Source organism: Amblyomma maculatum, chromosome 6 (assembly GCF_055883805.1).
Source record: "Amblyomma maculatum isolate TAMU_Amacu chromosome 6, ASM5588380v1, whole genome shotgun sequence".
Taxonomy (NCBI): domain Eukaryota; kingdom Metazoa; phylum Arthropoda; class Arachnida; order Ixodida; family Ixodidae; genus Amblyomma; species Amblyomma maculatum.
Genome location: NC_139349.1, coordinates 93,892,359 through 93,914,799, shown reverse-complemented (window position 1 = coordinate 93,914,799; position 22,441 = coordinate 93,892,359). Strand labels below are relative to the sequence as shown.

Genomic DNA, 22,441 nt, shown 5'->3' with positions numbered 1-22,441 from the left:
TGCTGTCGGTTATTTTATACCCTCGGCCGACTACGCAGCAGCCGCGTCAAGGACAGGCGGTCACTGCCCCATCGGCTTGTCGAATCTTGTCCAGAGGAGCGACGGAGTCCCGTGAATTTCGCTCTATATTCCAGCCATAAGCTCCCGCATCTTCCGCTGTATAATAGGTGAGGCAGCTTGTGACACTGCCCCCCACTGAAGAATATTGCCTCGGAATATTCTAGAACTCCACAAGCGCCGAGAACGATGTTATTACGCCCCTATAGAGGGGTGCAGTAGATTGGGTCCGTTCAGTGCACTGAAGATCGTTCGTCACTCACTACCGTTCATGACGCGCACCATATACGCACTGATCTGAACCCGCACACACCACAACACTGTAGTTCTTCAGTCATGTCTTGCGCACATGTCACAAGTCACGGATCACTGATAACAATCAAGTGCACATATATACAGGCACATCGTGTACGATTTTCATTACACAATCAACACAATGCAGCTATGCAGTAGTGCAAGCTTAACAACTATTCCAGCCGGCTCATGTAATCTGCTCCCACGTTCTCGCTGCCTTTAATATACTCGACACGGAAGTTGTATTCCTGAAGCTTAATACTCCAGCGTCTGTGTCTTCTTCTGCCGATATTACTGCCCCGACAGCTGCAACAATGGTGTCGTCTTTCCTTTGCTGGTATCTCTTCAGCATATTGATGTGGAATATTTTTGTGGCATGGCCCAAATCCACTTCATAGTCGACATCGCCCCTGCGGCTGATGACCGAAAAGGGACCCTTCCATTGCATGAGCAGCTTATTGTGTTCTGTGGGAAGAAGAATAAGAACCTTCTCTCCCGGTTTGAGTGAGCGTTTGCGGCTCTTGATGTTGTAGTAGCGGCTGTAACGCTCTCCTGCGCGCTCTAGCTCTTCGTGGGCAAGTTTAAAGGTATTTTCCAGTCTGTCCCGTAGAGCAAGCACATACTCGTACGTCGTTCGCAACTCGTTAGGGATGGTTGCATTCGTCCAAAGCTCTCTAAGTACAGCCAGGGGTCCAAGCACATTTCGCCCATATAACAGTTCGAATGGGGAAAAGCCGAGGCTTTCTTGGGGCACTTCCCTGTATGCAAACAAAAGTGGAGCCAGGTAGCGATCCCAATCGGTTGGTCTCTCTTGACACATGCGCTTGAGCATTTGTTTAAGCGTGCCGTTAAACCGTTCGACTAGGCCGTTCGCTATCGGGTGGTAGGGAGAGGTATGCAGCTGTTTTACTGACAACAGACGGCTAACCTCCTTCATTACTTCGGACGTAAAATTCGTGCCCCTGTCACTGAGGACCTCTCTGGGCACTCCTACACGGGAAAACATCTCGACAAGTGCTTCGGCTACCCTTTCGGTCTCGACGCTAGGAAGTGCGACTGCATCAGGGTACCGAGTGGCATAGTCCACCATGGTCAGGATGTACCGATTGCCTTGAGCGGACTTCGGGTTGAGTGGGCCAACGATGTCGATCGCCACCCTCTGAAACGGTGTCTCAATGACGGGCACTCGAACCAAAGGCGCTCGTGTGGTGTGACCCTTCGGAGTTGTGCGTTGGCACAGATCGCAAGAGGCAACGAACCGCTTAGCGTCAGCCTGCATTGCTGGCCAGAAGAATTCTGTCTGAAGCTTCAGTAGGGTTTTCTTCGCGCCTTGGTGGCCTCCCATCAACCCATCATGTGCCAGCTTGAGAATAGCTGATCTGTACTTTTGGGGCACAACAACTTGAGTGTACTCCCCGCCCGACTCGGCGACGTATTTCCTTTGAAGGACGCCGTTAGCAATGAAAAACTGGTGGCTACCCTTTCCTTTCTTCGCTTGCGGCGGGCCTACGCGATCGAAACACGAGCGTAGGGTCGCGTCATTCTCTTGCTCTTGAACCAACTCTTCGTTGCAGGACTTTAAGCTTTTTCAGCGTTTTATCCCTGCACGCCTGCGCTCTAGTCACTACCGGACAAGCTTCAACGGCATCCGAAATGGGTGCGGGGCTCTCGGTGTCAGGCGCTAGCTCTTCAACTTTTACTGCAGTGGACTTCGTAGTCTCGCTTTCTGTTGTCTTGTGCCAGTTCGGATCGGGGTCGTCTGCTGGCCTAGCACCTTCCACATTTCCCAGCACCAAATCGTACAAGGGATTCTCCATACACTTAGCGAGAAGTCGTCCCTGAAAGTACGGGGTGTCGACATCGACCCAAGCTTCTGGGAGCATTAGGACTGAGCGGTCAAGTAGGTAAACTGGAGACTTCGTATCGGTGATATCTTCTTTCCGTACCAAGTCCTTTCTTACCACCACCGTGTTGCAGCCCGTGTCTCTCAGGACTCGGACTGTCTGGCCTCCGATCATGCCGGCTACGACAGGTAAGCATTCCCTGACGGCGCATTCTTTACTGGTGAACCCAGCGTTGATGACGGGGATCTTCCCTCCATCCTTAAGTTCGAGGTATCCGTTCTCAACACATACTGCAGCGGACTCCCGATTTTCTTCTCTCTGTTTCGGGGCCCCATTTGCCCAGCATCTCCAGCTTGGATGACCTGGTTTTCCGCATTTGTGGCATTTCTTGGGCGGTCCCGATCCGTCGGATGGGGCGGCCCGGCAATTTTCGGGGCGGTGTCCCGTGCGTGAACAAATAAAACATTTCTTTTCATCGCTGCTCTTCGCATCCGATGATTGAAGCAAAGTTTCCCTTCTCTCGGTCGTCTTGGAGACGGCGTTTTCTGCCTTATTCTTCGGGGTGCTTCGCTTTCCGAAGTTTGACCAGCCATGGGCCTCCATATACTTTTCTGCCCTTGCTACTGTTTCAGAGAAGGATGTGTCCTTCTTTTCTTTCAAAAACATTTGTAGCGGAGTGGCGCAGTTAGAAAGGAACTGTTCCTTTAGAATCAGGTCAAAGAGATCTGCGTACTCTTTCTTTGTGTCCGACAGCTCTATCCATCTGTCTAGGAAGTTCTGAAGACGCGTCACGAACTGTGAACACGTTTCCTCGTTCCGGGGACTAGCAGACCTGAATTTTTCTCTGAACCCTTCCTCTGTCATACGGAAGCGAATCATGAGTGCCTGCCGGAGCTTGTTGTAGTCCAAGCACTCGGACGCAGACATGCGACTAAAAACGCTGAGCGCTTCGCCGCTTAAACATAGACTAAGGGCTGTAGCCCACTGGTCGCGAGGCCAATTCTGACTCTCAGCGACGCGCTCGAAACGCATGAGGTAAGCGTCAAGGTCGTCCCTGCCCTCATTAAAAACCGGCATCAGCTTGTGCGGGCTTATGCGTTCGGGCCGAGCAGCTTGACTCTCCCCCGTTTCTGACCTTGTCTCTCCGGTGCTGTTAGCGTCAGTTGCCGGATTATTAGGTAGGTCGCGTCGGAGCATCAGTAACTCCTTTTCTTTCTCCATCTCCGCCATCCGGAGTTTAGATTCTAGTTCTGCCTCCTCTTTCCGCCGCGTACGTTCCTCATTGCGTTCTTCTCTGCGACGAGCTCGCTCCTGATCTACCCATTTGAGCAGCTCTTGACCCTCAAAGCCAAAAGTTCGGCCATACTCAACAAGCCGTTCTAACTCTGCATCAGCCATGTTAGGTGGAAAGCGTTATGCAGTGCTAGGATACAACACTAAAAAAATTGCACCTACTCCTCTCTCCCTCACCGACACTTGGTTGACCAGTCCTGCCGTGGACGCCAATTATGTCACAAACCCCCGCCTTTACGGTCACAAGAGGTGCGGGATCCTCTTTACGATTACTCGTCGTTCCTCTATGAGGGTTGTGAACACATTTAAAAGTTAGGCCGGTCAACCCGTGAAGCACGTGTGTCGGTGTGTGATTGAGGAATAAGTACAAATAGGTCACTTTCTTTTACAAACAATTGAAGGTTTATAAATAGCAGACCAAAATTACACTGATAATAATAGAGTACAATGAAAGAGAATACAACGCCACGACAAGATATTGATAAAGACGAAGAAATAAATGATAAGAGAAAAAAAAATAACCCGACAATGAACAAAACACTGTGATAAAAATATGAAGACTATAAAGATAATAAAGCAGGTATTTCAGATATTATAAGTATGAGCAAAAGTTACATAAGAACACAGCGTAAAATACTACTAAGTCAGGTCAAAAGTTAACAAAGCGAAAATAATGTTCGATTGAACAACAGTCCGAAGTTCTCACGTCTTTCTTGTTTGCTGAGGCGTCGAAGGCTGTGTTGCTCGGTAGCGGCGGCCGTACAGGTGCAGAGGACGATGCGTCGATCGCGGGCCCGAAGAACACAATACGCTTTCGGAGCACCGCGGAGTGGCCGGAAGTTTGAACCTTCCCAAACGCACTGGTGAGGGCGTTCTGCTGTCGGTTATTTTATACCCTCGGCCGACTACGCAGCAGCCGCGTCAAGGACAGGCGGTCACTGCCCCATCGGCTTGTCGAATCTTGTCCAGAGGAGCGACGGAGTCCCGTGAATTTCGCTCTATATTCCAGCCATAAGCTCCCGCATCTTCCGCTGTATAATAGGTGAGGCAGCTTGTGACACGTTTACTTAACTTTAGCACGATTTCTAAACGTCTCCATTACTTCAGTCACGAGCCTCTGTTTTCTGCACCGGATTACCAACACCTCAGATGACCTTGGCGTAGACACATGTGTAGTTCAAGGCAATGTGAGGTGTCTATGACTCCTCACAAGCTGCAGATTACCGAAACTAAATCTGTATTTATGTCGTTCGGGGCTATCCGTTACTAACCTCTGTGAGTCTTGCAAAGAAATTGAATCAATAGATCCTTTTTTCCTCTTCTGCCGGCGGTTCGCACCTCTCCGCAAAATTTACTTAGCGGCTCTTCTGTCGAGATAAGGCTTTCCTCTAACCATTCCAGTTCTCTCCTTCGGGGCAAGCGTCAAAGGAAATGCTTTAAAACCAGTGTGCGATTCTATTCATGATTGCATAATTTCAACAGGCAGATTCCTATGCTAGGTAAGACTTCATTACTTGTTCCTTTTCCATTTTATGTTTTACAAATTCCTTGAACATATATATATATATATATATATATATATATATATATATATATATATATATATATATATCAACTTATAATGTACCCTGGCCAATCCCCCGCCATGGGTATGTGCCATTTTCTCTGAGGTCATCATAATCATCATCACGAACACCAGGTGGCAGTACTCTCTCAGAAGGCGTACGTGTATGGCGAATTTTGCTAGGTTGAATGAAGGATCGGAGCGGATGGAACTTCATGGAGACGACGATGCTCACTGTGCACAAGAGATTGTGTTGCAGTTAGAACTAGATGAAAACATGTTTACTGCACGCAAAAGTGTAAAAGCAGCGCGAGTGTTCAAGATCAAATGTTCAGAGCCAAGTGACCTTGAGGTTTGACACGTGGGAAGTAGAGCTTCCGTTCTTAGAGCTTCCGCTCATATAGCTTTTGAGGACACATTGCTAATAGCAATGAGAACTAAATGTGATAGCGCTCTTGAGTGAAACATCTCAGTGTTCCGCCTTAGCAAGATAGATGGTTTTATTGAAAGGAAAAGGCAGAGAGGTTGGCCGGAATAATTCAAATCTGGCCTGGTACTCTGCACTGGGGAAGAGGAAGGAGAGAAAAAAGAAGATAATGATGGGTGACGATGTGGGAGAAGGCATATGAAATACATATCTAAGGCACAGTGTCTTGCTTTACAAGCGCGAATCAAGTCCGCTGGCGCACAAAAAACGGCAAAGAGCATGCACTGCATGGACACCCTTCCCCTTGTCCTGCCAAGCGCCCAGCAGCAGTTCCTCCGACAGAGGCCTCTTGTCCAAACGCTTCAAGGAAGCGGCCAGCACACTTCTTTCGCACGCATACGCTGGGCACACCAATAATATATGGTCCACAGTCTCTGGAATGCCACAAGTTGAACATTCCGGCGTGTCCACCTGTCCAATTAAATGTAAGTACTTGCGCGTGAAAGCCACATTTAAACGAAGTCTATGTAGCAAGCATGCCTGATGACGCGGCATGCTTACTTTACCCGATCACCCTGCGAGCAGCTGACGTGGTTGCCAGACGCCATGAAACCTCTCCACATCCATCGCTCTCTTGAAATTCTTTACGTCGACAACCACATCGCCTCCCCTTATCGCTGCGGCGCGCATGTGCCCGCATGGTTTATAGCTAGCACGCTAGGCACCGCGGACAAATCTCGGTTCCCGCTATGCGCCAAAACTTCTTCATAGCACTATTAATTTAATTTCTTAAAGTTCACCACTTCAACACCCACCCCATCCTACCCCAGCCCCATGGCTACGTACGTGGGCATTGCAAACTCACGCAGAAAAAATTCGCCCCCAGCCAAGATGCCGTTCAACGCGGATGAAACTATATAGCGACACGCTACAGGCAAACACATACGAGTCACCCGTCTTTATAAACGTGCACACCCCTGAGCTGCGACCCAAATACAAACTCCGCATGAAGAAGGCAGACCTGATCCAAATGGTATAAATCTGCTCAAGCAATTCACTTGATGCCTAAACGCATTGCCAACCATTGAGGGTGGGAGAGGTTGCCCTATCAATCTCCAGACTCCAGGCCCAAAAGGTCCTCGTGACACGCACACGGACAGCAGCGGCAGCCACTGGAGTACATACTAGGAGCTCCACCGACACATCGTCCCATATATCGGCCCACCAAATAAAGTTTTTCAGTCAGTCAGAATCGCGCTTCATTAAATTCCTCCGATTGGCAACTACGTGACGCTACACAACTGGAAGCAACGAAAGTCCTGTCGGGGTTAGAATTAGCAAGAGATCTGTGGCAAGATTGGCAGTTGGAGCCCACGGAAAAACTAAGAACGCAACACTACAGGAAGACGTGGGCTAGGCGTCTTTCGAAGCCCGGGTAGCCTAGAGAAAAATATTGTACGAAGAACACCTCAGGAAAATGGACAGCAATAGTGCATTGACTCACAGTGGCTGAAAAGGACCAGAAAACTATACCAGTATAAGTACGCATGAAGAGACAAGACAGAAAAAAATATCGAGACCGGCAAATGGCAAGTCTTTCTTGCACAAAATAAGGATATTGTTACTTCAGCAAGTTGCACCCAAACCTGTCTACCTCCCTAAATTACCCCCAACCACTCATCCACCCTTCTATCCATCCATCCACACCGTCCATACATCCAATCATCCATCCACGCACCCACGCACTCACTTTCTACCATGGAGGAAGGAAAGCTGTTTCCTTTCTACCCATCCGTTCACGTTCCGTCCATTGTTGCGAGGTACGGCCCGGGCTTCGCACTCCGTGAAGGATGTTTAAACGGGTCCTCAATTTGACAATTGTGGCCCAAAAGAGAAGTCGAGGGCCAGCGGGCTGCCGGCCGCGCTTTGCACATCGTGGTCACGTGACCCTCATGCGGGTTTCAGAAAGCCATGGTCCTTAGTTGGCCAAGCCGGGGCCACCCCTGGGTTCCAAAGCGAGGAGAGGGGAACGTGACGGTCGCCATTCGCGACCCTTATAAATATGTCCGAGCAGGGCGCATTCCCTCCTAATGAGAGCACCGCGCCTTCCGCGCCTTCGCTGGCGCCTCGTAGCGCGGAGGGTCGGCTGGCGCGCTCGCAGCACAATTAAAAGAGTTCGTGTGCCCATAGCCACCACGACTCAGAACGTAACAGACTCCTCCCCCCGATGAAGTCCTTCGCCGAGGCTGCGTTTCCGGATGCAGGGTCGAGAGAAGGCGAACACAAGGCACAACACTCGCGCTCGTTTACACGCACACGCACACACATATACGAAAACCTCTGGTTGGTGGTGTTCAAGCGACAAACGACTGCCAAACGTCGTTTACTGAAACTCTGCCTCCTGCTAGTCTTCACACTTCAAAGTATTCGGCCGTCGACAACACATGGAAAAGCACAAAACAAAACTAAACAGGAGGTAGCTGAGAGGCTGTTTTACCGCCTTAAAGCTAAGAAGCCTCTGCTCAAACCATCTGCATTCCAGTTATCGTTTCCCTTTTTACATTTTACCTCACAGTTATGCTCCTGCAGTATGAGGCTCCATCTCAGGAGTCGGCCATTCTTGCTCGACATTTGTTTCATCCAGGACAAAAGACTATGATCGCGGTCTCAACTATAAATTTGTACCTTGGATGTAGCAAGACAGCTCCTGAAGGGCCATATTATGCAGAGGCATTCTTTCTCAGACGTCCTGCACACTCCCTTGCATGGTGTCGATTTCTGACTGCACGTGATGTTCCTCGATGTTTTGTCAATCAGAGAAAGTACGACATTTAGGCAGCGGTTGCTGAGATCGTGCTGGAGTATACAGGGTCAAGAGAAATCAGACGAGACCAACACTGGCTGCAAAGTCAAAACTTTATTTAACTATCTGAAACGATTCCTTACTGGTTCGCGTCTAGTTGACAACGTCAGCCTGCTGCTTCCGCAGGCTATCTGTGAGTGAACTTGCCACTTCTGAATAATTTGGGATGTAACGCTAGCAGTAAACAATCATACCGAGGAAACATTGCATGTCCGTTTTCGTTGTCAGTCTTGGAAAGTCTGATATCCACCTTTTTAGATTTTAGGGGCTCACGCTTTCCTCTTTCTCTTCAAAGCCCACCCCTTCAATTGCGAGGCGAATTTCTGGCTTCCTCCTACTTTGGCTTACCTCTAAACCAAGCTCAGCTGTCAACAGCAGCCGCTCATACTTAAGTTCTTAATGTCCATGGTTGGTGCGAGCCGACTACAAAGTCTTTGAACTAATCACACACCCGCTGGTGATTAAATGTCTATATGCGCCGAACAGAACCCAGTTCTAGCTCATCTGGCAATACGCTGTCGCTCAAGCACTCACCCTAACAAGGGTTTGCGACTGCGATGGTCGCTATGCCTCCCGGAGTCACGAGCTGCCAAGTCCGGCGATCCCAGATCGTCTAGGTTGCCCCTTGAGCGGTTGCGTCCACGTCTGGCCTTTACGTTGCGCTGCAACAAAGGTGACTTCCTGAGTCACGTAGAGGAGCTCCGTTGATCCCAGATCGTCGAAGGCGCTCTCCTGTCAGCAGTTGTCCGTCAGTCTTGCCCTATTCAGCCGCCGTCAACCAGATTGTCGCGAGGTACGGGGGTCCTTAATAAAACAATTGCCACCCAAAAGGAAAGAATATGAGGGTCCTAGGCCCTTCAAAAGTAGCGGACTCCCCGAGCAGGCGCTCTCGTCCGCTGCAGCAGGAGGACTCTTCTTCACCGCTGCCGGCTGCGCTCCCCACATCGTGGTCAAGTCACCCAGCCGCGGGTTTCAGGAAGTGATGGTCCTTGGGTGTCCGAGCCGAGGCCACCTCCGAGTTCCAATGCATGGAGAGGGGAACGTGACGGCCGCCCTTCTCAACCCTTATAGGTTTGTCAGCACCGCGTCTTTGCTGGCACCGCATGACGCGGAGGGTGGAGAGCTCGCAGCACAATTATCTGAGTTCGTGTGTCCATAACCATCAGTGACTTGGAATGTAACATATTGTCCACCGTCCGTCCGTCCGTCCATCCATCTATTCATTGTGATTACGATATTGCGGCAGCCAATGCAGTCCCGGGCTAGAAACTCTTCCCAGCAATCCCTGATTCTTTGTTCTTCCTCCTCCTCCTGGGTTAAAAGAACGCCGGGTTTTCTGCGAAGTAAGACTCATGCTCTACCGCCGTACTCTCCCTCTCTACTATCGTCTCCTTCTCACCGGGACGCGTCTCTCGGCCACCCGCGTCGCTTATCAAGGGAGGGGAAGCAGTTCACAATACAAAGGCGACAAAAGACTGAGAGTGATGCAGTCGCGAAAACTATTGTGGAGGCCCGCCCAATGGGCCGAGTGTTTCAGTGACCTACAACAATTGCTGGTGGGCTTCAATTGCAACCTACTGTTTTGTACTATATTGCATATGCCTTCATTTTTATTTTTAACCTACTCTGTCCTTTCTTCCCGTCGCTTAATTACCTCCTTCATTTCTTCTACAGCTTCCTTACTACCATTATTTTCCTCCGCCCCAGTTCAGGTGTTCCAGATATTAGATAGCAGATAACGAGGCTGGCAAACATCGTTTCCTTCTGTTGCTGATATAAATTTAATAAATAACCAATTACTACTACTACTACTCAAATTTCCCATTTTCATATATCGTAAGCGTTGGTGGCCATTTTTGGTGCTGATGCCAAAGGTTTCCTACTTATGCTACCACTTAGTTGTTGCACTACAGGGTGTCCGAGTCCGAGTCCGAGACACTGTCATTGCCGGCGGCCAGGGTTTGGAGAGTATTTCTGTGACCTGCCACTGCCTATATACTCCACACGATTCTTTATCAAAGCTTTCAAACTACTGGCCAAAATAAAAATTAAACGGTTTAGCAGATGTGCGGCGTCAGTACGAACATATTCTAAAGGTTACCCCGCTCCTTTTCGCTGCTACTGCCTGCGTTGAAACAAGTTGGTGTACAGAGATTGCTATATTGCTGCCATTTTTGCGCTACAGCAACTTCTAGAGTTTCTGTCGTCACATAAATGAAATAAGTCAGAAATCGAATCTGGTCACAATTGTCGCCATATCTTCCGCAAATCATGCATACACAGCGAGGGAAAGTAAGCTCAATGGCTGTACCCCACTGAACTTCACCCCCCCCCCCCCCCCAAAAAAAAGAAAATAACTATGGTCGGATGCAATTCAAGAAAAAAGCTGATTAGTGCCGCATCAGATACCCCTGCAGACTGCAACCATTCCGCTTGGTACAATTTGTCTCCAGGCTTTCGGCTGAATTTGACTTCCAAGTGAACTGCCGAATGTGAAAACGTTAAACCGAGTTAGACGTGCAAAAACACGGTTTTATTTGGTTTAGCTGTTGGTCGATATTTGTGTTTATTTTTGTTCTATGTTTCGATTTGGTTACGCTCTAGGATATATACACATTAAGCAACGTGTTCGCGTTTACGGCGTCTTCTTTCCTGTTCTCAGCCCGCCGGACATGGCGCGCTTATTCATCCGATACAGTAGAAGGGCCCGGCTCACTCGCCATCCTGGCGCTAACTGACGTGCCGTAGCGGCGCACCTGTGCAGGCAACCATGGCGCGCAGCAAGATGCCAGTCGCATCGCGTCGGGGCTGAGACACCGTTGGTGCCACACGAGCGAGACGATCCTGTTGTCCGGCTAATCTGATAATGACGCCTGTCCTGAGGCGCGGCGGAAGGGACTTTTGTCGGTGACTGTCGACACACCGATTAAAGACGTAGTGTGCAGGGCCTCCACCCCACGTCCCTTTGTGCAGCCTCTTTTGGGCCCATGATGCACCCTTCAGTTGGGGCTTGCCTATGGGTGCTCTGTGCTTGGTTTGGCAAGGACCCACTCAAGGTCTAGCCACGCACATCCTGTAGGCCCGGTAAGACCTCGTGAAATAGTGCATTCACACTAAAATTTAAGAGGTCACTGCAGGAACTTCATTGGGAGAGTGCGAAAGCTTTAGCGCTACCGTACGCTTTTCTAATTTTTATTGTTTAATTTTAGTACCTTTATCTAATTTCTCTATTTTAACCTATTGTCACTGTATTTTCTTAACTTTATTTTTTATTTCTTGGTATCACTAACAATCATGAATTTCTATTTTATTATTATTTGTCATAAATTATCATCACTAACATTTATCATTCTTACACGCCCGACTATTGCTCTCATATTCATTGGCTTACAGGAAAGGTGCAGCATCTGTCACACACATCCTGAAGGCCTGTTAGACTTTGTGAAATAGTGTATTCTCACTAGAACAGAGTACTGTTATTACTCATGTCCATTGATAGTTTGAAAATAGGTATATAGTGGAACTTCACTTGAGCAAACTTTAACGTACCTCAGGAGAAAGTTCATTAAAGTGAAAGTTCGCTGAACTGAAAGTGCGTGGAAGCTTCTTTAGATTAGCTACAAAGAACATGGTGTGTTCAAATGATATCTATTTTATTTATTTGTCGCTGCACTCATTTTCAAGCGAACAATGCAGTAACTTTTTGCAGCACGTTTGAACTTAAAACTGCAGTGGTCTTGCTGCAGTGCAGCAGGTCACGGTTAACCAGCATGCATACGCACGTCTTTCTTGGAGCGAAAAGGATTAGTAAAGCTGAAGCTATAGCTATGACTGGCTAAGACAGTGGAGCCAATTAAGCATGCAAATATGGCTTGTTTAGATAGCAATTCATTTCAAAGGTAAACAACGGCCAGTCTGCCTCACTCGGTAAAGAAGCGTGTTTCTCAAGGTACAAATATTTAACAAAAAGTGAGCGTTGTGCTTGTTAAAATGCTCAGCATGACGTAGGAGATACAGGATGACGCCACAAAAAACTGAAATTAACAATAAGTGAGATTCGTTAAAATGAAAGGTGTTTGCATAGAATTCAATAAAGCTTTAGTGAGGGAATTTAAGAACTTTGTACAACTGAATACTTCGTTTAAATGACATTCGTTAAAGTGGTATTCTACTATAGACTTTCTGTGAACTCTGCCGCCGCACAGCAGATGCGCAGACTCTCAGAGGTCCTTTTCACCCGCCTGTCTCATGGGCGGTTTCCTGAACGCTGATCGGTTCCACAAGCCGTCGCCCAGAAAACACACGAGAAAAGTTAATTTTGCTTGCGTTTTCCTTTTTCGTCACCGCCATTTGCTGACCACCTGTCGCTGCTATGGAGATCCGTATATGCGCCACTTCGCTCTGCATTTAGTGCCGATATGCCGTTTCATGCATCTCAGTACAGAAGCCAGCAAGAAAATGGCTTCATGTGGTTTGGATCCCGCGGGAAAAAATGACACCAGCGACAGAAATAGTGGATTGATATATGTCGACTTCGTCCCGTAGAGGTTCTGTGCATTTCTTCAAAGCGACTGTGTAACTTGAGACTGCATGCAAGAGCACCACGAAACTCGTTCTTAATCATTAAATTGCTGAAAATTCAGTTTGCGCATTACCATTGCTCATGTATAGAATATGGCAAATTTAATTTCAGAATACCGGTCTGGGTTTCCAGCAACTTGGAACGGAGACATTTTGTTGCTGGCTGCGCGTCGAATTCCATTATTCATGTTTGGTTTTTGGTATTGAGGGGCTTAATGTCCCAAAGCGACTCAGGCTATGAGAGACGCCGTAGCGGAGGACTCTGGAAATTTCGACCACCGGGAGTTCTTTAACGTGCACTGACATCCGTTATTCATGTGTTTCTTGTAGAAACGTGTCGTGTAATGTTTTGCCTTTTGAATTGAAGTCTACGGTACACTTTTCATTTTCGAAGTCTAGATGTCTTTCCAATTTTTGCGAAAAGGAACTCAGACATCTTTCAGCCTACCTATGTGCACCTGTTTATAGCGAAGAAAGTCTTTGTTCAAACTATAGTTGAACTATAGTTTGGCTATATTGGCTTGATGAGTAGTTCAAACATTGCGCTATCACAAAGCACGACGAGGTTGAGTCACGTCAGGAAAGAGTCAGAGAAAAGATGTCTTTTCATGCAGCCTTAACATTTTAACACGACCGCACTAGCGGCTCTCGCTATCCAGAAAATTTGGTGTCAGCGTTGTGAACGAAAAAATCCCAAGTACACCTCTGGCCGGTTATGACATATGATCTGCCACTGATTGTTCAGTGGGATGTTTGATGTCACGAGGCCAAATTATAGGGCCAAGTTACTTCAGCAGCCTTCGAGATGGGAGGGCGAAATGTGAATTGAACTTGGGATATTTTTAACCTGTCAGGAATGCTGCCCCTAGGCCACACAAGCACATTCAGGGCTTTGTACCCATGTAGGGTGGTCTTTCACATAATGTGGTACCTTGCGATTTTACCCTAATGGCCATGTGTGAATAATGGAAAGAGGAGCTAAGGGATTAAGTACGCTAGCGAGGATCCACTAGGGAGCCACAGATATGGGAGCCAGTCGCACTTTGCACCATGCCTTTAAAGGCAGAGCCTAACTAGCAGTCTCTCAAATAAAAAATATTAGTTTCTTCAATCCCGTATTTTTGAAACAACACAAATTATTTCTCTGGAGCCATATCGTTCCCTAAATATGTTGCCACTGACCATGCCCTTCAGTGCTGAATATTAATTCAACACGGCATCTGAAGACCTCCTAAAATGCTTTAAAGACATTAGCCTGGATAAGTATGCGAGTCTTTCCATTTCCCACTATAATTGGCATCACCAATCTCTAAGATATACCTAGCCAATCTCTTTGCTAGGCTCACATTTTTCAGTGATCGACAGAGTTGCGCTTCCTTGGAGAGCACGATAAGAGAGAGAGAGAAAAAAACTTATTCTTTAAGTAGTGTACTTGAAGTTCAGTGCAACCTCAGCCAGAATACCATAGTAATGCAGCTCAAATCCCCAGCTGCACATGCCACCAGAAGCATGTTTGAGGCTATGCAGCATCACATGGAGTCAGGCACGCCAGCTGTGATCAGCCATTACGCGGAGTGATTCTACAAGGCCCTGATAAAAGCCTAACCCAGTTCTCAATTCATGCACAATGCTGGAGAAGGATGGCCTTTTCGTTGCACGAACCTTAATTTCATTGCAATTTGCAACGCGCAGTTTAATCATGACTGCTTCTTGCATGCACCTTCTTGTACATTATACAGAGTGTCCAAGCTAACTTTCGCCAAGGATTAAAAATTTAAGCATTCGAGCAAGCCAAGAGAAGCCACATTTATACAGCTTCCAGCTATCTGGCGCACCATGGACAATTTTCTTATTTTGCAATTAGAATATTTTTCTAATTCACTACCAAATGCCTATAGACAATAAATGTGATTTGCAAAGTTGAAGAGCCCCTTCTGAAACACCCATGCCATTTATTTCTGATAAAGAAAGCCTCACGTGTACCTTTTGCCCGATCTCTAAAGAAAGCCCGCGAAATACAAAAATATCCCTTGACTGGCGCTCTCGCGCGCCACGATTGTGGTGCTCTCAGCTGTGGTCTGAGTGAACAAAATCAGCTGCAGTAGCAGGCCAATAATTCTGCGAAGGTTTTTTTCGTCCATTTCAGGCAGTCAACACACGTCACGGTGCAAGCTGCAGCGAGCTGACCACGCTTGCTGCAACCATCGCCAACATATCAGCCTACCACTTTGACCGGCTGTCGAGTCACGGCTGCTGCTAATTTCGCCCACTCAAACCACGACTGAGAGCACCACGATCGTGGCGCGCAAATGAGTGCCATCTCATATTTTTATATTTTGCGGGGTTTCTTTCAAGCTTGGGAAAAAGATACACGTGAGGCTTTCTTTGTTGGATGTAAATGGAGTGGGGGTTTCTGAAGGTGCTCTCCAACTTTGCAAGTCACATTTATTATCTAAAGGTAATAATTAGTAGTTTATAAAAATTTTCTTAGTTTATTGCAAAATAAAATTGCCTGTGGTGCACCAGATGGCTGGCAGCTGTATGCAAGTGGTTTTTCTGGCCTACATCAAATCTTTTTTTTTTTTACCCTGCTTGGACACCCTGTACTTGCATCCTTTAGCTGTATGCATTTACTGGCACAGGCAACAAACATCTACTGTAAAGAAAAGTCCCAACAGTGCCTCCTAAGGGACAAAGCATTCAGAGCACCATTTATTGACGCTGACATACAAAGCAAAAAAATAAAACAAAGACATAGCTAAGAACCCTTCTGTAGCATAAGTGCTTTTAATGCGCACTCCAGGGTGTCCAGAGCTAAAGAACGGTGCATCTTCTGCACTTTTTCATCCAAAACAACGTCGCGAAGCAGCTTGAGGTAATCGCTCTCGAGCTCAGGACGGTTGTGTGTGACAAAAAAGCCCATCTTGTTCTGCACCTGAAAAGAGCAGAAATACCTCGAATGCGCCGACATCACACATAAACCATGGGGACACCTGCGACCAGCACAATCTCAACAGAGACAACCAATGGACCTGGTGGTTTAGGCCCTTGCTCATGTGCAACCTAGTTTTTCTTGCTTGTATCTTTTTCTCTTGTGTATGCCCGTGCTGTCTTGCATAAAAATTGCTAGAGGGCACTTTGGACCACTAGAATGTGATGAGGCAAAAGCCTTTATAGCGCAGTGGTCTGTAGCCCTCCACTACTGCACCTCTCTTCTTTCACTCCCACCTTCCTCCTTTTTCTTATGGCTTGGACACGGTTCAGGTGTCAGTGCAGAACTATGACACACTGCACCTTTTCTTTCCTATAAACAAATTTGAAATGCTGCTGATGCCTGCTGTACTGCGTATGCTTCTGTATGCTGTGTGGTGCAGCGTTCGAGCAAGTGCCAATGCCTGGATCGGATGCCCGGCAGAATCAGCTTCATATATGCGTGAATTGTCTGGTGGCATCATGAACAGTCATGGCATCATGACCGGGTGTGATGTCATTATGACATCAGCTCTGATTATTAGACATGGTCGGATGTGACATCATGATGACATCACATCCGGTCGTGACGTCACCGTGTGATGACGTCATAGTCAGACATCTGTCAATGCCCACGACTGGTTAATCATGGCTAATGACTAAATACTAGTTAGACATTAGTATAAGATAGTGACTAGTTAGTCATTAGTTAGTATTGATTAGTAACTAGTTAAGCCATTAGCCATAACTATTACTAGTACTAGTTAAGGTGTGACATGGCCGTAACCAGATGAGCAGGGTCATGGCCACGAGTATGTGCCATTAAAGGCTTTCACCTTAAAAGCAAGCTGTACTTAACTGCGCCAAGGCTATGCATCAAGAATATGGGGTCAAAGCGTTATACTTCAATTGCAGTCCCTGGCAGACCGTAGCATAAATGAAACTAGTGGCAAATTTACGACAGTTCAAGTTTCCTTGAACATAATTAGCAAATCAGGTTAAATCCCAAAAATGTTTACAAGAAATAAAACGATGTGTATATAAACATGAAGAAATGAATACAGTCAAATCTCATTACTACGAACATCGCATTACCGAATTTCTTCAAATCAATGAATTTTTTAGGAATCCCCAGCAGATTTCTTACTTTTCAAAGAAACTATTTTAGAATTACGAACTTCAATATAGTGTATATTTAAAAATAACGTAATGTATATTTTTCTTCTACAATGTAGGAACATCAGTATTACGAATTCGGCTAAAATTTACAGTGCCGCAGCTCGCAACTCTCACATCAAACAGAAACCATTGTTTCTGTGTGTATGGTCTGTGGGCTGTAGCTATCATCATCAGCATATTTAGTGCCAGCTCCTAGCGTCACCATAAAGCTGTGGTTTATTATGCAGTAGCCAGCAGTCCTAGCCACCTTCCTTTTCTCTTCCTATGTTTGTGTTATTCGCCGGTCGGTCGTTCGTGCCAGTCGCGTGTGCAGGAAGGCTTTTTCTTTCTTTTTTGTCACGGCTTATTTTATAGCGAAGTTTGTGCGAGGTCTGAAGACTGCAGTCAGCAAAGGTGCCAAGAAGATAGGAAAGCAGCTTTCACTGCAAGAAACTGATGCAGTAAAAAAGCAAATCGGCCTCTGCAGAAAATTAGCATTGCTCCGTCAACTGCCGCGATCATTTTGAAAGACCAAGACAAGAAAAAACTTCAGGAAACACTAAAGATAAGGTGATATCGAACTCTTTTTCGCACATGGACAAAGTCTGTACTTTCATCGCTCAGTGCAATCACGCACCCGACGAGGTGCTGCGTAAAGTGGAAGGTGTATGTGCTGTAGTAGCGTAATGTAGTCAAGTAAAACTAACTGCTGGGCTAGTTGGTGTATTGTTCTTCAAAGTAAAGATTAACAGCGCTAACAAATACACACTCACAAATAGGCACACAGGACAGGCGCTGACACTCCAACTTTGTTCGAAACATCACATACAAACTTCTTCAACAATCAAATGCTCCGACAGTCACAACATATGCATAGCAGTTTAGGCCTACCCTACCTTACCAAAATTCAAAAGTCGGCTTTCACTGCTAAATAGCGATACGGATGATTCTCTGATACATTTCGAACCTAGTATAAGAGTCTTCTAGAAGCTAACGGGCAAGTGTGTCCCTGCTCCTGCCTAAAATCTTAATTTCTGTAAAACTTCGGTTCACAATTTGTCTGGAGATCGCACGATTGGCAGTAGACAGGTAGATGTAAATTCTAATTGTTTTTCAGAGAACGCTTATGTCCCGCAGCCCTATCGTTCACACGCTGTTACCTATGTATATCTTTCCAAAGGCTAAGGGGATTTGATAAACAACCCCTGTGGCGCATTTGATGTAGGGCTTGACGTGCTTATTAGTGCAGCCTTGTTTTTGATTGACATCACCTGAGACTCGTCCACACATGCCAGCCAAATTTTTTTGGCCGAAGAAAATCATCTTGACATCATATTTGTTTGCGACCTTTTTCATATTATGTGCCACCTTATGTATATAAGGGGCAACAATAGGTCTGGATCCAACCTCCCTGTTATGGTGTCTTTTATGCAAACGCTTGTATCCCTTCATATTCTGCAACAAGGACTCCGTCACAGCCGCCGTTAGGTGTTCAGGATATCCCGCTGATAGAAGCCTCTTTATCTGGTTATCGAAGCTCTCTTTCATCGTGTGACAGCAAGATCTTTGCAAAGCGCACTTTAACGATTGCATCGTGATTGCTCGCTTAATAATCTTAAGACTGCGCAGAATCATAAGGCAGTAAATCTTTACACTCTTAAAGTAAGGGCTTTAAGTTCACGTCGGAAATACCAGAGCATGACTGCTTGCGGTTTTTATTACCTTAATTTAAGTTAACAATAAAAGGTGTCTACTGGCGCTATCTGGTAATTAAATGGCTTACTAAACACATCTTGTTGCTTTATGTTGCTTCTACATTACCTTCGACCCCTCTCTTGTTATCTCTTTGTCCAATCTTTTTTTTTTTTTGTTATAAGATTTTTTTGTTTACACCTTGTGAAAGTACCTCCTTATCATGAATGCAAGTGGCTACAAATATAACTGAGTTCGAATTCATGTAAAACCCAAAGCCCTGCATGAACATGGCATCATGTTCTGCTGTTTCCGTCATTTAAGAGGCAATGGATGAAAAATGCGCACGGCAGTCAAGTGCCGAAAACTGTACACGCCGTGCCTGCACTTCTCGTCACCACTGCCTCGTGCTTCCTGCTGCACAGTGCTGCAAATGTTTGGCTGTTTCTTCTCTTCCCTATTTACCACTGCACTTTTATACTCTTTTACTTTCTGAACGAACTACGCCGCCTTCTTCCGATGTTTGCAGCCAGCTTTATGTTTATTTTTCTACGCGCTGAATGCTTTCCCTCACGGCTCCAAAGCCTACGTAAAGTTGGCTTCTCCTCACAACTGCAATACCCCTGTCACACGAGCAAATTTAATGTCATTCGATACGAATGACATTAGCATCTAATGTCATTATTCCCATGCTACACGAGAAAATTTAATGTCATTAGGTTCAAATGACATTCTTCACCGAACGAGTTTGGGGAACTCATTCACATTCGATCGCAAACCGAATGTGTACTCTTGACGCCAGATACGCAGCAGAAACAAGTAACGCAACAACATATTCTGCGCACACTGAAATGTAAAAATTATATTTCTAAAGTTTTGTTTTAAAACCTGTTAATTTAGGTGTAAAATTATTAGCACTGCAGGCTCTCGCGGAACGGCATTACTCTCGGTCACAGCAGTGGTCCAGTAATGGCAGCGACTCACGATCATTTTGGGCTCTGTGTTCCTTGGTAACCGCATCTCCTCGTATGTTTATCTCGGAGCTATTTAAAGTTTTGACTGAGCGCCTCACAGTTTGGACGCCAATTGCATGCTCTACGTGTCTCCGTGCGTCTCCGCACTATGTATCCGCGCTCCTCTGTGTTCAGCCATATTGTTTGTTTACATATTTCGGATTTCTGGGTGACTCGATACTTGGCTTGGATTTTTATGGCTAAAGTGCTACAGCACAGCCAAAAGTAATGTTTTTCGCTTGAATTATTGTACAGAAATGTTTTGATCAGCTTTAAAATGTTACACAGTGATTTCAAACACCTTTTATGCGCACTGATGCTCCTTAAGTGCAGCATTTTTTTTAGCTGATCGTAATTGCTACCATTTGCGAATGACATTATATTTTACCATGCAGTACCGAAAGAAACCGAATGACATTCGATGCATCGAATGACATTCGATTCGATTGACATTAAATCTGCTCATGTGACAGAGGTATAAGCCTGGTGGCAAAGCCATTTAAAAAAAAAATTTGGGGTTATTACCTTTCTTTTTTCCAAAAATAAAAATTTGCCTCGCGATCCTAGTTAGCATGTGTGCGAACATGTCATTTTGTGGAAAGTATGTCGCCTTAACCAAATGCACTCTACTGCAACCGATTTGTATAAAAAATGTTTTTATTATAAAGGGGCATAAATGTACAGTCGTGAGCAAAAGTGGCATGCAACACGCAGCCGTTGGTGGAGCTCGGGAAAACTGCATTTGAAGCCATCTAGCGACAGCTATCTAGGATCGAGACAATTGTCGCAGTGCTCCATTTTATCGACATGCATGTGTCGCAGTCGCTAGATGGCATTTGGATGCAGTTTTGCCGAGCTCTGCCACCGGCTGCGTGTTGTATACCACTTTTTCTTACGAATGTACAGTCGTTTCTGCAAGAAAAAGTGGGACTTCAGTTTCACTTTCATATACCTGATTTTTTTACTACATCAGAGTTTACTACAGCGAGGTTCCCCTGTCTGTTTAAAAACATGATGGTCTGTTCACAATACTTTCCACACTGATAAATAACATGTGTAAACTCACATATATTTGAATACCGAAATTCCTACCATAACATTGAGTTCACGAAATCAGAAGACCAGGATAGCAAGATTTTTACCTCTGAAACAAAGTACATTGCAAAAATGCTTACCAGTCGCAAGCAGTGAGAAATAAAGTATGGCTTCCGACTTTGAAGCATGAACTCCAGGTACTTCCACAGAGGTCCCCTGAGGGGATTCACCGGCTTTCCTTGCACGAGGTAACGGGTGTAAAACTCGCACAGAAAGATTGCGTTGCTTATTACTAGCTGGGGAGACGACTCTGCCTTTTCCTCAAATCCTGTAAGGCCAAAGAGAAATACATTCATTACAACGCCACTTTAGCAACGCCGCCGTGAGCAAATGGCAACTGTTAATGCAAGCGCTCGAAAAAATGCAGGAGGCAAGCTATTAAACCGACCATTTAGGAATCCTGCCAAAGGCACCCGCAGCAACGATAACGAAAGCAAAAGTAAAATTGTTTACCATAAACTTTAATGCTTTTTGCCTTCTCCAAGCAAAGAAGTGAAAGCACTAGCTGTACGAAGCCATTACTGCAAAATTCTTATGATTCACATGCTAGACATGTGGATCATATGCCTAGTCACGGTTGGCCAAGCAATGCAATCAGGTTCAGATTGAAATATACTGCTGCAGAGCGAAGATTACAAATGCACCTGAGCGACTGCATACAGTTACTGCCATAAAAATTACAACACACACTTTTTCTTATCCCTGTCTATACACACACGCTGAAAAATGTCTCGCGAGAAGCAGTCATGGCATACAAATGTGCAGGACAAAGAAGTCACCTTCAAACTCGTGCTGCATTTTCGTCAGGACTTTGCTCCTAAGCTTGACGCCGTCAACCTCCACGTTACAAAGCTGTACGAGTGCTTGGCAAGTCACCTCTGCCTGCTCCGGCCCCAGCAGACAAAGTTCATACATGGTATTTACTGTATCCTCCACGTCTTTTGAGGACGTCAGCTTCGAAGTCAGAAGTGTGAGATGCTTGCTAAAGTTTGGGTCAGTGGCATCGAGGTACTTGAACTGCGTACACAGCTTTTTGATTTCATCATTTTCTTCCTGAAAGAGAACAAATGCCCACAGTGAACTTGGAAGCAATGAACGTCTAGATTAAGACAGACGATGTCCGGCTGATTAAGTCGTATAAAGGCGATGTAGGTGTGAGCGGGATCGAGTTGAAATAGCCCTCCGCAAGATTAAGTGGGCAGAAGTCACCTTCTTGCAATTCTGAACACAGAAAGCATCGAAAAAAAAAAGAAAGTGGTACGCGACAGTGACTGTGGGCAATTCCTGTTATGTGGAAGCGCCGAGCTGTCACGAGCGTCCTAGCGTTCTAACCTTCACAGGAGCCGGTGGTAGTGGCGTATTTCCATCCGGACTGGCGTCTCCTCCAGGCCCGGGAATCACGCTCTTTTCGCAGTCGTCTTTCGGCCGCCTCAATTGGTGCCGAACTTCTGGAAAAGCAGCGCGAGTACCCCTGCCTCGGCCGGCCATAATGTTTTTGACAAGAGACTCGAGAGGATTGAACTGGATTTTTAATGGATTACAGTCGGCGGCGTCGCTTAAGAAAAAAGCCACAACGGACCGCAAAACCAT

At 46.1% G+C, this 22,441-nt stretch overlaps 1 protein-coding gene across 1 annotated transcript; it reads right to left on the bottom strand.

Moving 5' to 3' along the window:
* Positions 1–15,605: 15,605 nt before the first annotated feature.
* On the bottom strand, positions 15,606–22,365 carry LOC146186254 (CBP80/20-dependent translation initiation factor-like). Its single transcript, XM_084607111.1, has 4 exons — positions 22,184–22,365; positions 21,631–21,904; positions 20,932–21,119; positions 15,606–15,858 (listed from the first exon to the last, which is right to left on the bottom strand). Exons 1-4 carry the CDS (start codon positions 22,337–22,339, stop codon positions 15,682–15,684), a joined length of 795 nt encoding a protein of 264 aa, XP_084463237.1. The 5' UTR covers positions 22,340–22,365; the 3' UTR covers positions 15,606–15,681.
* Positions 22,366–22,441: the final 76 nt, after the last annotated feature.

Bases quoted from the DNA above. Each gene is read 5' to 3' on its own strand.
- LOC146186254 (XM_084607111.1), bottom strand. From the start codon at position 22,339: ATGGCCGGCCGAGGCAGGGGTACTCGCGCTGCTTTTCCAGAAGTTCGG. The intron at 21,905-22,183 runs GTTAGAACGCTA...GTTCTCTTTCAG, and splicing joins TACCACCGGCTCCTGTGAAG to GAAGAAAATGATGAAATCAA. The intron at 21,120-21,630 runs GTGACTTCTTTG...TTGGCCTTACAG, and splicing joins AATGCAGCACGAGTTTGAAG to GATTTGAGGAAAAGGCAGAG.